Genomic DNA, 15,445 nt, shown 5'->3' on the forward strand with positions numbered 1-15,445 from the left:
TTTTAACCCTGCAGTGTGTACTTCGCCTTGATTTTTATAGGTATTTCAAGTTATACTGTAAACATTTTTAAGACATTAAAATCAATTAAAACCCCTGTAAAGGCCTCAGTAAAAAAAAAGGATACACCTTCGACGCCAACCGCTACAACAAGACAGAACTCAAGACAAAGACACGATGTCTGAGAGAAAGAAATGTACCGGAGTCATAAAAAGGGCTTTGATTCACAAACTAATCGTTCTCGAAAATGCCAGAGACGCAGTGAACGAAGAACTGTACCGCTTCACTGAGAAGGTACGTTTATTCAGCTCAGCCAGTCTTCTTTTAAGTGTTTTTCTTTAAATTAAATTACCTATGACAAGTTCACTGAAAAAAAAGCAGGGGTTTACACACAGAAATTGAGTTCAGGAAGAAAAATTAGTATATAATTGCAAAGTCTATTATAAATAATTTTACTAATGAACATTCTTCGAGTAATCTAATATTACACCTCAACTTTTACTGCATTCAGTTATCGCTAGTTAGCCCAAGCCCCTAGCATTAGCTACAAACAAAAAGGCCGCTCATTGCGCCGCTGTGTAACCAGTAACGTTAGAGATAGGGCCAACGGTCAATGGGGGTCTGTATAAAGTTTATTAGTTACGCTTTTAAAACGTTTATGTTTTTGCCCCCATTTTTACCTATTAAACACAAAATGATTATCATGTTATGAATACTTGGTTTCCTTTAAGAAGAATATAGTGGTCTTGTTTTGTTCTATGTTGAGCTAAATCGCTATTTGCACAATTTAAACACCTCATTACTATCCATTACCAAAGTAAAAAGACAAGAATATCACGCAGTGAGAACCTAAAAATGTGTTTTTCAATTATATTGTAAATATATCTATATCTATCTATCTATCTATCTATATATATATATATAATTTTATCCAGATGTTGCCCATTTATGTACTCTGAACATCCTTCTATACTTTCTATATGTTCTGTCCACTCTCAGCTCCACTGACTGTACTGTTGTACTTAGAAATACAGACTGAAGTCCACCTGTTGCTCTGCATACTTTGTTTGCACCCTTTCAGCCTGTTCTGTAATGTCAGGACCCCCACAGGACAGGTATTGTTTGGCTAGTGGATCATTCTCTGCACTGCAGTGACAATGACATGGTGGTGCTGGTATAAGAGAGACAGCAGTGATAGAGACGGTGCACATAACTTGTGTGAAACAAATTCACAGGCTGCCAAAATGAATAGCAAAATATAAAAATAGTGAAGTACCGCCATTATGAAGTTTTAAAAATCACTAGTGAGCTACCCTTTCTTTTTAGATTCAACAGGCTTCTGATAACAGTAATTTGCATATTTTAAGAAATAATTTATAGCATCATATCAATATCAAAATAGAGGCCACACAAGTACCAGGTGGAATTTTTTTAATTAAAAGGGTAAAATCCATTTGAGAAATGAAGAATGATGGTTTGAAAGTGAGATTATAATAAGTGTGCTGGCAGTTCCTCTTTCTGCTTGTGAGAGTGCTATTTACACATTTCTGCTGTGCTTGCCTGTACAACTTGGATAACTGACAATCTAACCCAATTTAAGTGTATTTATACTGTATTTGATTCATATGACATATCTATACAAGCAGATTGAGAAATTTGGCTTTTTAGCAAGCTTTTTAAATAATGTAGCTGTGGCAAAGACCTTGAAAGATCTGCTTCTCCTTAAGTGACTCCTCAGCTACATATTATTACAATGAATAGATCAGGATAGAACACTACCTATACTACATGCTATGCACTACTATAGGTGCTACTAATACTACTGTGATGTATGTGAAAGTATATCCATGCTGTGTTTTAACAGGGCACAATACTGCAATATGCTGTATTACCTCCCCATCCATCCATCCATTATCTGTAACCGCTTATCCAATTTAGGGTCGCGGGGGGTCCAGAGCCTACCTGGAATCATTGGGCGCAAGGCGGGAATACACCCTGGAGGGGACGCCAGTCCTTCACAGGGCAACACAGACACACACACACATTCACACCTACGGACACTTTCGAGTCGCCAATCCACCTGCAACGTGTGTTTTTGGACTGTGGGAGTATTACCTCCCCAAATTGCTTAATTTATCCTGATTCTAGTGCTACACTCCAGAACCAGGGTTTCTTTTAAGACTGATCAACGACATGTTGCTGGTGGATGCAGTTGGGTTTTGATAGCTGGATCTTTATTATAATTATCTCAGTGTATTTTTGATGATTTCCGAATTAAAATCTCCTTAATTTAGTAAATAATTACTAAATAAATGTTGGTGTCAGACTTGGTCATCTAATTAATCTGTGTTAAAAATGAACATATTGGCCTTGACAGCACTTGTATTGTATTTTTAAACTTGTATGTGAAATCTAAAGAGGCTCCATTCATTAGGCCGTATGTGCCAAACTAAAAGTTACATTCTAAATGATTCCAACTGTAAAATTTAATGTTAGCTAGTTTTAATCTACCTTTCTTTCTTTCCTCTCTCTTTCTCTGTCTCTCTCGCACTTGTCAGGTGTGTAGATAAAGAAGCAGTGCAGTAGGTGTAATTTTTCCACTTCCTGTGTTCCTCACTCCAAAATAAAAGCCCTTTGCTTTTGTAATTGCGGTTTCATGTAATTATTTAAGGGTGGCAGAGTGGCACAGCAGGTAGTGTCGCAGTCACACACATCTGGAGGTTGTGGGTTCCGGTCCTGCTCTGGGAGAGTGCCTCTGAGGAGTTTGGTGTGTTCATCCCGTGTCTGCATGGGTTTCCTCCCACGCTCCAAAAAAATACACGTTGGCAGGTGACTTGGCAACTCAAGTGTCCATAGGTGTGACTGGCGCCCCTCCAGTGTGTGTTCCTGCCTTGCAACCAGCGATTCTGGGTAGCCTCCGGACCCACCATGTCCCTGAAGAGAGTAAGCGGTTACAGACCGTGAATGAATGAATGTAATTATTTAAATTCTGATGGAGTGGTGGCAATAATTAAGCACCAGCAGGCGCTGCTGCAAATAGTGGAAAGTCTGATGTAGCATGTTGCCTACAACTTCATTTTCAGAAAATATTTTTAATTTCAGTAAAAAAAAAAGAAAAACTGATTTATTACATGTTTTACAGACAATCAAGGAGACGGAAGAATTTCTCAACTCTGATACAACTCATGAACAAGATGGTGTGAATCTGTTGAAAATTTTAGATGCCAAATGTTACGTGATAAAGGATCTATTGACAGTCTTTGAGAACCTCAAATCAGGTACAGAAATTACAGTACGTTTTGTATATTTTATTTAGAATTTTGAAGACTCATATGTTTTTCATATGTATGTTTAGCTCTAGATCCACTGAGCTTGAAGATGCATCTGACCCACAGAGTCAGTCTGTCCCCTCAGCATTTGCTCCAATTCAGTCACTGGAGGGTAAATCAGAACGGAATGTTTTACCCAAATGTCCTAAAGTTTGGTCCTTTGCTGCAAAATGCTATTATGGCAAGCTCAATTACAAAAGCTGTCCAAATAATTGGGGCAAACTTGTCTCTTCAGCATATGGAGTTCTTTTTTGAAACCGAAAAAGAAGACATAACTGACAAAATCTCACCAAATGAAAGGGAAATTGAGTTATTTAGCAAGAATAATCCTAAAGTGAGTGAAATGGAGAATGCTAAATACAATGTGGAGGAGGACATCCTTACAACAGAAGATCAGACTCCGAGGAACCTTTCAGACACTTTTGTCCCAAAAGGAATCTACCCAATCCTGACACAGAATGGTTCCAGCCACATCTTTGAGCAACAATTTGGAAATTACCCTGAAGTTCAGCACCAGAAACAAACTTCCTCTCAGCTCATACATTTTCTGAAAATGAACGGAAAGAAAAAGAATGTGCCTGAGATCAGTTTATTGGGTGCTGGGGAGAAAGCAGGGTTAATGCAGGAACAGAAAATTAAAAGTGAAACAAAAGATCAGAAGGCAATAACATTACTTACTACAGACAAGAGGCATTTATTCACTGAGATGAAGGCTTCTGGACCCATTTTCAGAGTGAAAAATAGTAGTGCAGGCATAGTGACCTATAGTTTTATGGTTGCTTCAAACTCAGAACTGTGGGATGTTGGGGATATCACCACAAAAGTGAAAAAGTCTTTGCGAGATACAGTTTCTGATGACAGTTTGACTTTTGCTAACAATAATGACCTTAACCCATTGGAAAACTTCAGTCAAACCATGTGTACTTCAAGTAGTGAGTCTGTGATCACAGAACCAGTGGAGCAACAGAGTGATGCTGAAGAACTGACTGACAGTACCATGGAAGAAGAGGAGTTCTTCATGAAAATACCTGAATTTCAGATTAAGAAATTTGAAGAGATGCCTGTACTTGTCTCCCATGTGATCAGCCCAAGCGATTTCTACATACAACATGACAATGCAAACCTACAGAACTTGTCTGAAACCATGGCGTGAGTAGAAGTTTTATTCTTGTGTTTTGTGTTTTTTTTTCTTTTTCTTTTTTTTTCCACTTGATGTTTGCTAAAGCCTGATTTTTGTCGTTTTTTTTTTAAACAGAAAGACAAGCTGTAAGTCATATGCTGAGAGAAGCTGCATCCCTGATATTGGCACTTATGTAATAGGGTGGTTCCCCAAACATGAATTATGGTGCCGAGGCCAGGTGACCAAGATATGTGGAGTGAGCAGCGGTGAGCCCTAGAGCAAAGAAAGCTTTGTAAGAAGTGCTTATAAATGTGCCATTCATATACATCTTTGTATTTTAACATAGGGAGCAGGCATTTGTGCTGCAGTTTGGAAGTGGAGGTCAGGAGAATAGACTATGGAGATGTAGCTTGCCTTTCTCTTTCGAATGTCAAGGAGCTCTGCAGAGAAATTGCTGAAGTGCCAGTGCAAGCTCTTCAGGTCTCACTTGTAAATGTAGGTGTTTTAAAATGTATGAAGTAAAATTTATGTTTAGATTTATTATTATTATTCTAATATTTTCACTGTGTTTATTAGGTAAGCCCAGTGGATGGACAGAGCTGGTCTTCGGAGGCAATACATTGGTTTAAAGACAAAGTGGTTGGCAGGACACAGTATGCTAGGCTATATCCAGATGGAGGAAGAGTTCTGGTGGAGCTCTTCATGGAGAAAGGGAAAATTGGAGCTATGAGGTAAGCCGCAAGGTTCACACCAGCCGATCATTTATTGGGTACTCTTGTTTCTACATTGAACATGACAGATGTACAACTTTTATTGTTGGCATATGATTACTTATTTTTTGAGAATGTAAGGTGTAGTGTAGACATCACATCCCTTTTCTCCAAGGATGTAGATTTGCTCTTGACATTGGTGGGGACCTATGAATCTACAGCCTGGAAAGTTTTCCTTCCAGTTTTGGCACTGCTAACAACCAAACGTAGCTACAGAGTCTCATGACAACAGGGAGAGGCACAGCCAATCACACCGGCCAGGTGGGAGGTAGGATCCGAGTAGAGAGCACAATTTAACCCTTTCTGCACCTCTATAGGTTAATGAGACGTTGACAGATCAGGGATTGTCTTCTTTCTTTTTTGAGGGGATTAAATTATTTTCCCCTCATCTGCAGCAAAAGAAGGAGTTCAATGGGAATTCATGACGCGGGGAGACGGACTGTTGTTCACAAGTTCCTACAGAAGACGCATGAAAACTTAGGGCTTCATTGGGCTGCTAAATAATAAAGTACCTCCCACTTTTGTTGGTAGGAAAACCTTACTATGTAATAATGACTGCAGATTCAGCTCAGTGGACATTCCTGGTTCTTGGGACAGAAGAAACAGCCATTTGTGTTAACTGCTTTTGTTGAAAAACTCTTCCTTTGAAACGATGTAATACATCAAGCATGTGTCTGAAAATACTTGATACTCATATAATACAGTTTAGGGTTCATGTACTCTTGGAGTTTTTTATGAACATGAAAATATTTTAAAATATAAGAGTAGTTTCAGCAGTCATTATCATTTTTGTACCTTAAAGAAAAGACTGCCAAATAATTCTATCACAAGTTTTAAGCAGATTCTATCAGCATGGGAGTGATTGTACTGTCAAAAAAAAAGCTGATTTATTTTTTTGTTTTGCAGTGCCATTATATAAGCCCTGTAACACTGCTTGACATTTTCTTGAAGTTGCGAATGTAGCAGAGCCATACAAGTTCATATCTGCTAATTTTATAGATGAAGCCTGTCCAGAGAATTTGGTCGTACAATTTTTGGACATTTACTCATTTAAAAATGTAGTGTACAGCTGGAGGTTTTCAGTTTTGCTACAGGAAATGTTCCATGTGGTTTAGGCATGGTGCAGCACCTGTGTAGGTTAATACAGAGGCACAGTATGGATTCACTGAATTCTACCAAAACAAATTATCTGCTCTGTTTACACATAGACTCACACTGACATTATCTAGGCTGGCAGGATAAAATCGGGGTAATATCCAGTACAGATGAATCTGACTTTCACGCATTCACACATACCGCCCCTCCAGGTAATGTCCAGAAAATTTCTGGGTTACCATTGCATGCCTGAAAGGGACGTAAGGGGAGCATGGTAAAGCTAAATAATTTGAAAAACCATAAGCTTTAAAAGTTTGTCATTAAAATGGAAATTCTTCTAGTTGTTGTAGTAAAAATAGTAAAAGTCTCAAGCCAAGTTAAACTTTCATGTGGTGTGTGCTCCCTCTGCTGGTCAAAATGCACCACACAACCTTAAATCTGTAGCTTATGTTTTGTTTATCATAATGTTAAATTTACCTACATAATATAGGCTCTAATGCAGCTTTATTTGTTTTATGCAAACCATATTTATGTTCTGTATTCCATCAACATACATTATGTACATATTCATTTTTCTGAATATTTTATGTACATACTGATTTTAATTTTTGCTCTAATTCCCATTTTCCCTCATTTTAACAGGAGAAGTGCTTCCATGTCCTTGAGATTGGCTCAGAATGGGCATGCGAAGCATGAACACTTGAAGAACATGAAAACGAGGAGGAGTGAGTGTGCCTACTTCTCACTAGAGAGCAATCAATTTTCACTTTTTTTGTTGGCAAAACTGAATATGGTCTTTTTTTTTTTTTTTTTTTTCAGGTCATGTCCAGCAGCAATCAAGAAAGCAGTCATTGGAATGGGAGAAGTACCTTATTTCCTGTTACTCCCAAAACAAAAAATCTGGTATTTCTAGACTCACCACCAACCCTAGGCCGTTCCTGCCTTGCTGAGGAGCCCAGTTCAAGCTGCAATCAGCCACACTCGCTCCAACAAAGTAACTACTTCAGAAGTTTTTGATTGGCTGGACAGATGTTAAGCAAGAACAGGCAGAATGCTGGGTGTAGGTTGAAACTTAGCTGTGTAGGAAAGCAGTCCCCAGGTGTGGGTTGATGGCCACTGTTTCAGAATGCTGAAGATTGCTTGGCTATATAACGGTAGTAATAGTAACTGATTAACCTGATCTAATGTTTAGTTAGTCTGAGGTTCTCTACCCTAACATGATTAACACAGTAAAATAGCCTGTGCTGTGACTGATTCAGTGGAAGAGCTTTCAGCCTGTACAGCCTTTCAAACTAAAACTGACTTTAACAACGCTACTATTGTTGTGCAAGTCTGACTCTTGAAATCAAAAGCAGCATTAAAAAGTTAAGTTTTTTTTTTTTTAAACACACTTGTATATTTTATTTAATATAACTACAGGAGACATTTAAAATACGTTTGAAACATAAAATAATACCAGCTACTAGACTTGCACAAGGACTTTTGGTGAGATATAAAAAGAGATGCATTTAATGTTCAGATGTATACCCTCCTGAGTAATGTCCGCTATTTTAATATGCACCCATTGCTGAAACAGGCATTTAATCATACAAACACCGGCAGTAGAATTACAGATCTTATGTTGTACAAGGTACAACATGCACATATTAACCAGTATACAGATATTCACCAGTAGAATGTGTTGCTCTGGAGAGTTTGCACACAAGCCTAAGGTCATTGTACTGAATTCCAGATATTAGCTAGAGGAAGAAATATCACTGCATTCTGAAACAGTGGAAATGTATTCTCTGTTGTGATTGAGCACATTCCAGTACATTTTGGTTGAGCAGGGTAGTGTTTGAGCTCCAGAACCTATCCTGTAACATCTGCACCTGATGTGTTTTGCTTGAACGCAATCAGATTCTCTCAGTGGTGTTTCAGCATCTAGTGGCAATATCTTTTGCAGCCAATGAGTATAACTCTTCTTTTGTCAAACAACAGTATTATTTTTAATTTATTTAAAACTATAATTAACTGAAAATTACAGCTTTAAAATCATTGTGATGCTCCACTGACCTATAATAGGGAGAAGACACTCTGTAGTTGCTACTCAGCTCAGCACTGGTGACACTGCACTGTGTAACCTCTGGAGGCAGGTAGGAACCACCAAACCACCCTCCACCTATCAATTTTCAACACAATGCTGTAAAATAGAGTTATAAATAGCAAATGTAAGGGGCACCCAGGAGCAAAAAAACAAATCTTACCTAGTGTTCCTTCTGTACCCTTGATTTCAGAAGAATCATTGGGTGGGCAAGTGTCTTAATGATTCTGAATGTAAAGTGTAAATTAATTATTAAAATACTGTAATCCCAGATTATGGTTCTGGTGCATTCGGTGCTTACCCAGAAAAAACATAAATATGCATGTAGTACTTTTGACGAATTGACAACCTTGTAATTCAAATGACACTGATATTTGGCGAGCAGACTGAAAGTAAGACATACGTTTTGAAACGTTGTTTAAGCACAGAGTGGTGCCTTTAAAACTTAAAAAGAAAAAAAATGCAAAAATATTATAAAATAGACATTTACTCTTATCTCCAAGAACAGTTTGTGAATGAGGAAGATGGCTATCTAAAATGAGAAGCTGAGGATAGTCACATATATGCAGATATATGCAAATTTTCAATGGGAGTAAAACTGCACCTTTGATTTCCTAAACTAAAGTTCTATTTGAAATTGGTAATAAACTGCTTTCTCAGTTGGTGTTGTAACGAGGTTGTGTTCATGTTGTAGGCATGTATAAATGTTTAAATTAATGTTTCTCCTGCTTTTGTTTATTGAAATTAAGTATTGGAATAAAATAAGTTTAGTCAGGTTTTCACCTGATCTTACCTATAGGTCTGCCCTATCCTTTTTTAGCTTGGAGTTTAAAGAATGAAAACTGTGCGATTGTTCATGTCAAACACGACCGCTTCAGGGAATTTATTACTCTAAGGTTGAGAGCTTTCATTGACTTGCAGACCTGTAATAATATAAACCAAAAACAAATTGTATTAGGTCTTTTGCTTTGTCACCCAGCACTTTGCATGAAAAAAAAACACTCACTGATTAGCACTTTTTCCTGACAAAACGTTTCCAGTAATTGACCATAAAGAAAGTCTTATATTACAGTATCCATGTGCAGTACAACAGGGAAACAATCTTATGAATAGCTACTTTGTTTTGTCAGTTTCTGTCCTCTAGCTTCACCTTTGTACTGACTTTCTCTGTTGGAGGAATTTGAACTGGTCACTTGAATAAACTAAGATGATTCTGTGCCAAGGAAGTGGGAAAGCTGACGATAAAGGGTGGAATCCCTATGGCAGCAAACGCATGGCCCATGTCACAAGACAAGTGGGCAGACCACCAGACGTGTTAGTTTCACAATTGCATAATTACAGTCTCTGTCGTCACAGCGTTCAGCATCATAACTGAAATATTAAACTACTCTCCGTATTTGTGGACCCATATGGCCTGCCTGATATTGTCACACATTTAGATGGGTTTAACTGATGTGCCTTAAAACAGACTCTGCCCACAGCTGTCTGTCATCTTCATTGGAATCGGAGTGGACAAGGCGGAAACAATTTCAAAAGTGTTTCTCGTCTATAAAAGTGCCACACACACACACAACGATTTCGCCTCACCAAGTGACATAAAAAGTGCTTTTGGATTGTGGCAGGAAACCACAGCCCCGGATGAAACCCACACAGAAACCAGGAGAACAAACCAAGCTCCTCACAGGCAGTGATCTGAGGCAGGGGGCACGTTGAAGACCACAAGTTCCTTAAATTCTGTTCCTGCAAAACTGCCTGCAATTGTACCACCCCTGTTTACTGCATAGTATTGAAGAAAATGTTTCAACACAAATTTTCACAAAATGCTGTAGGTTCTGATTACAAAAAATGCAATTATAGTAAAATATGCTAAGATAGTAAGTCATTATGAGATACTAAATAAAAATTAAGAGATATGATAATGGTATTACACACTGCACGACTGACTACGTGAACATTGTTCCTGTGAAAACAGTGCTGCTTTCCCAACAACAAGCACGGGATAACCAGTAATGTCAAAGACCTTCTTAATAAGAAGATGGCCTTCAAAGACAATAACCAGGAGGTGCTTAGGAGCGTACAGAGGGAACCCAAAGTCTGTTTGAGAGGCTTGGAAGGTGGAGCAGAAACTATAGGAGAAGGACATGTAAGGTCTGGAATGGTATGAAGATCATTACACAGAAAATCGACGGTGATGTGGAGAGGGCCAATGAGTTAAATATCTTCTCTAATCGGCTTGACCGCCCTATTCCATTTGCTGCAGTTCCTATTTGTCCATTCTACTCATTGTATTTCTTCTTGTTGTAATTTTTATTATTTTTCAGAATAAAAGTTCATTCAAATCAGTTTGAGAAGGTTAAAAACTAGTGTCAGTGGTGTGCCAAACTTATTAATCCAGTTGACAAATATATGCTTGCTGTCTAAGTTGGTATGTCATAATTATGAGAAAGTTGATGTTTGATTATTATTAATTACCAAGTCAGAAGAGATTGCCTGTAAAATGGATTATGAACACACAAGGCTGGAACACACCCTGGAGGGGGCACCAGTCTTTTGCAGGGCAACACACACACCTATGGACACTTTTGAGTAGCCAATCGTGGGAGGAACTCGGAACACCCAGAGGAAACCCACAAGGACTAGACAAAGATTAAACCAGTGTTAATAGCCCCACGAGTAGCATAGACAAGTCCAGACAGCTTCTTCCAAGCTTCGTTTGGTTATAATAAATGTTTGTAATTGTACAGTTACCAGGCTCTCAATTTTCTCAGAATGTGTTTCGATTTGGGTTTGTGTTGTGATGCAGCCCGTTCCACACGGCCCTGAATGGTCACCGGCAATGACTTTTCATCTTATAAATATGATTTAGTATCTCAATTATTAGATATTATATGGCTTTTTTTTTCTTCAAGTGGCAGAAATGGCCTTTAGCTTACTAAGCTAAAATATTTTATGCAACATTGGGACTGATTGTGCGCAAGAAATACAAAATGGTCTTTAGGAGCTTTCTTGCTGAGGAGATATAATAACATATAATGATGGAATTCGCCTTGCGCCCAGTGATTCCAGGTAGGCTCTGGACCCCCCGCGACCCTGAATTGGATAAGCGGTTACAGATAATGAATGAATGATGGAATTCTGTTGACTTGCTACATGTGTTTATTAGCACAGTACGTTCTCCTGTGTGTGTATATATATATATATATATATATATATTTTTTTTTTTTTTTTTTTTTTTGATAAGTTTTGTAAGATTGGTATTTAGAAAAATTCTCATCAGAAAAACACTCTATCAACGCTGTCTGCTTTCATTTGATTTCCAAAATTCAAGTAACTATTAGATTATTTGACAAAATGTCAGTGTTGTCCTTTAAGACAGTCATTCATGTCAAAGACACCCTTCACTTCCTTAGCCTACCAGGCACAATAAATAATGATGCTGAGGCCTTTGTGTCCACACAGATTCTTTCATTCGCCTCGGGTAGGCGGAAATCTAGGCGTTTGATCTGAATTCCAGTCTTGTTAGCCTCGATAAAGGCCACCATTGTATGTAAATTGTCTCTATGAGAGCATATGACTTCTACGGTGCAGGGTAGTGGCTAGTGTTGGGGAAAGTTTGCATTTCCCAATGATATGGTGTTTATCCAAGAGACATCTTGTGAAGTTTCTCTACTCATTTCTGGGCACTTTTGTGTACCACTACAACCAGAGGTAAATATTTTACTTTTTAAAATTCTGTTCTCCTGACTGGACCCTTTTGATAGATGCCATTGTCATTACAAGTCGGTAATTTCTTATTCAAATAATTATCCACGGACCATATTCATTCCAGCACTCTGTGCATTAAATGTATGAACTCTGATGCAAGACACTGGAACTTAATGAGGTGAAATATCTTGGTAACAATCCTTGAGAGGAAGATGTCAGAAATGAATGGCTATAGCTCTGTTAACAGGTGCTTTGACCTCAGCAAATCTGGTTTTTATAGATCTTCTGAGGCTGTCACATGGCCTTGCCTCAAACCTTGCCATTGGCTTTTCCTTTTGCATCAGGTGACAGCATGTGGCACTAGGTCAGCGCCCATGCTCTTTAACAGCGCCAAGGCATTCAGAAAACTTTTGTCATACTTTGCTGCCCAAAGTGTCCAAATGTCCAGACTGCACCTGATGATCGATATTTTTGGACCCGGCACAGCTTATGCTGCTTACACCACAGGCTGAGCTGGTAAATTGCCATTATTATTTACTATTAATTTTTATTATTGCTGGGTATTACGCATTTTAATTGTCCTTTTTAATCTTGCTGTAAGTAAAAGTTGCTAGCATGGTAGCCACAGTGTGTGTAGAGATGTTTTGATTTAGAATTTGTCAGATGTTATTTGGAAATCTTTGAAACTGACAATATATATATTCTTATTTCTGCAGACCTGGAATCAAAAATGAATTGGGCGTCTTTCTATGCCGTGATTAGCGGCGTAAATAGGCATTCAACAGGCATTGGCCGGATCTGGCTTTCTGTCATCTTCATCTTTCGCATTCTTGTTCTTGTTGTTGCTGCTGAAAGTGTATGGGGTGATGAGAAGTCTGGCTTCACCTGCAACACCCAGCAGCCAGGTTGCAACAGTGTGTGCTACGATCAGTTCTTCCCAATCTCTCATATTCGTATCTGGGCTTTGCAGCTGATTCTTGTGTCAACACCAGCTCTGCTGGTTGCTATGCATGTTGCTCACCGCCGCCACATTGACAAAAAGATCCTCAAAATATCTGGACGAGGCACTGTGAAGGACTTGGAACAAATAAAAACCCAAAAGTTCAAGATTACCGGGGCACTTTGGTGGACCTACATGATAAGCATCATTTTTCGCATTATTTTTGAAGTGGCTTTCTTGTACATTTTTTATTTGATCTACCCTGGTTTCAAAATGGTGCGTCTTGTTAAATGTGATTCCTATCCCTGCCCTAACACAGTGGACTGCTTTGTCTCTCGTCCAACAGAGAAGACCATCTTTACAGTCTTTATGCTGACAGTATCTGGGGTTTGTGTCTTGTTAAACATTGCAGAGGTGGTGTATTTGATAGGCAGAGCATGTGTGCGACACTTCCAGAAACCAGAAGGGGAACCTAAAGGAGCCTGGATCACTCAAAAGCTGTCCTCCTACAAGCAAAATGAGATCAATCAGCTCATATCAGAGCATCCATTCAAGCCCCGATTTAATGTGGGTAGAAAAGGTCCTATTGACAAAGGGGAGAGGTGTTCTGCCTTTTAGCTATCACAGATCTGAAGTGGAGTCTCTGTCTTCTCTTTGTTAGTCATTTCTTTAGTCCAGGACACAGCTGACAAATGGTTTATTATTGTGCTGTGAGATATTAGGAGTAGAAAGCTTACTTGTTTTTAACAAATACAAGAAGGAAAAGTGACAGACTTCTAGGTTTGAAGCTTGCAAATGTCCAATATTTAAAGATGAACCAATAATTTATGTTTACCATTGCATGTTTAAAAAGAAGCTCACCAGTGAAGGTGTCTTGAAATATCTAGGTCTCATGAAATATTTCAGATACTTGAGGTTGATGTAGAAAATACCTTTTATTTCATTTTAGACTATTGTCCATTGTTTTCAAACCTGGAGTACTCCTCTAACACAAAGTAATGGATCTCATGTTATAACAGGGAAATCATTTTTTGTAGATTTGTACATTTTTGTAATTTGTAAATTATTAGGAAACCTCTAATATTTAGTTATTCATAAATGGTCCATTTCGGCTTAAGACTGCATGACTGGACTTTTTTGTTGTTGTTTTCATGAGTACAAAGCCCCAGCAACTACACTGTGACTGATACACTCTTATTCACTTGTAATATCTAGTCATCAGCTCATCTTGTGTCAGAAACTGCCCAGGACTATTTGGGGTACGTTGACCGAACAAATTTTGCACATACATATTTAAAAGCAACCTGTATAATAAATGAATTTTAATAATAATCCTGGATCTGTTAAAAAGATTAAAGACTATATAATAATCAAAATAATTGATACATTATTTTTGTTTTTGTTTCAAAAACAAGACTCTATTGGATGTCAGTATTCAGAATAAGGGCTTTTAAGCCTGTACAATTTTTTGTGTATTACTTTTATTTACACAATAAAATATGCACACATTTATCATTTACTGATATATACACTGGCATGTTTACAAAATAACTTTTGTCACTGGATATTTATTGAATTGATAATTGCTGCTTGTTTCGTGTAGTGTTACACCGTAGTAAATATAGTGTGAATAAAAAGCAATTCAGCTCAGCACTTTGTAAATATGAAGAATTCTTGTATATTGTTGCTGAATAAAATGCAGGGTCATTTCAGTTGTCTTTTTTTTCTTTACGTGCATGGGTTTTGTGTTCTTTAGGTTTATCTTGTCTCAGCAGAGTCAAGAAACTTGATTTGGATAAGATCTTGATTATTGTCTCATTTAAATTAAATATGTTTATTAGAGTATGTTTCTTCCTAAAGTAATGTACCCTAGGGTGTGCTTACAACTGTTTCCCATTTTGCCGATTTAGAAAAAGCCTACAAATGAGCATGGAATGAAATTTCTGATATAATCTACAACACAGACAGTGTTGTGAAGCGCTGCCATAGTTGCGATTTTCATCAGTGCCTTCAGGGCCTGAATGTCTGTGCACTTCCAAGTCAACTCTCTTGCGATAGGAGAGACCCTATTGCTATATTTAGCCTTGCCCTTGGGTCACTTTGCGGCAGTCTCATTGGCTGCTTGCCCTGTCACTTCAAGTAACGGGCAACTTGTGGGCCTGATAGTTTACATTAGAGAGTGTGCCCTGTACCAAAATTAACCCCAGGGAGTCAGGGGGAGGTGGGTCAGAAGAAGACATTTTGGCAGTGTTTTCAACAGGTCTGGATCGCTCAAACAGACGACAGTCTGTGCTTTGTAGGGGGAAACGTAAAATTGATTTGTCATCAGAACCGTGACTACAGACTGTCTGGATTTCATTTCCATTCAAGGACATTGCCTTGACACAGGCCTGAGTATGGGGTCT

General features: G+C 38.3%; 1 protein-coding gene across 1 annotated transcript; it reads left to right on the forward strand.

Moving 5' to 3' along the window:
- Positions 1–14,674, forward strand: LOC136673315 (uncharacterized). Its single transcript, XM_066648720.1, has 11 exons — positions 1–292; positions 3,141–3,276; positions 3,354–4,476; positions 4,583–4,713; positions 4,794–4,942; positions 5,024–5,178; positions 6,955–7,037; positions 7,132–7,215; positions 9,619–9,689; positions 10,368–10,509; positions 12,817–14,674. The coding sequence occupies exons 1-11, from the start codon at positions 176–178 to the stop codon at positions 13,656–13,658; spliced, it is 3,033 nt and encodes a 1,010-aa protein (XP_066504817.1). The 5' UTR covers positions 1–175; the 3' UTR covers positions 13,659–14,674.
- The last annotated feature ends 771 nt before the right edge of the window (positions 14,675–15,445 follow it).

The sequence above is a fragment of the Hoplias malabaricus genome, chromosome 17 (assembly GCF_029633855.1).
Source record: "Hoplias malabaricus isolate fHopMal1 chromosome 17, fHopMal1.hap1, whole genome shotgun sequence".
In the NCBI taxonomy this organism is placed as follows: Eukaryota; Metazoa; Chordata; class Actinopteri; order Characiformes; family Erythrinidae; genus Hoplias; species Hoplias malabaricus.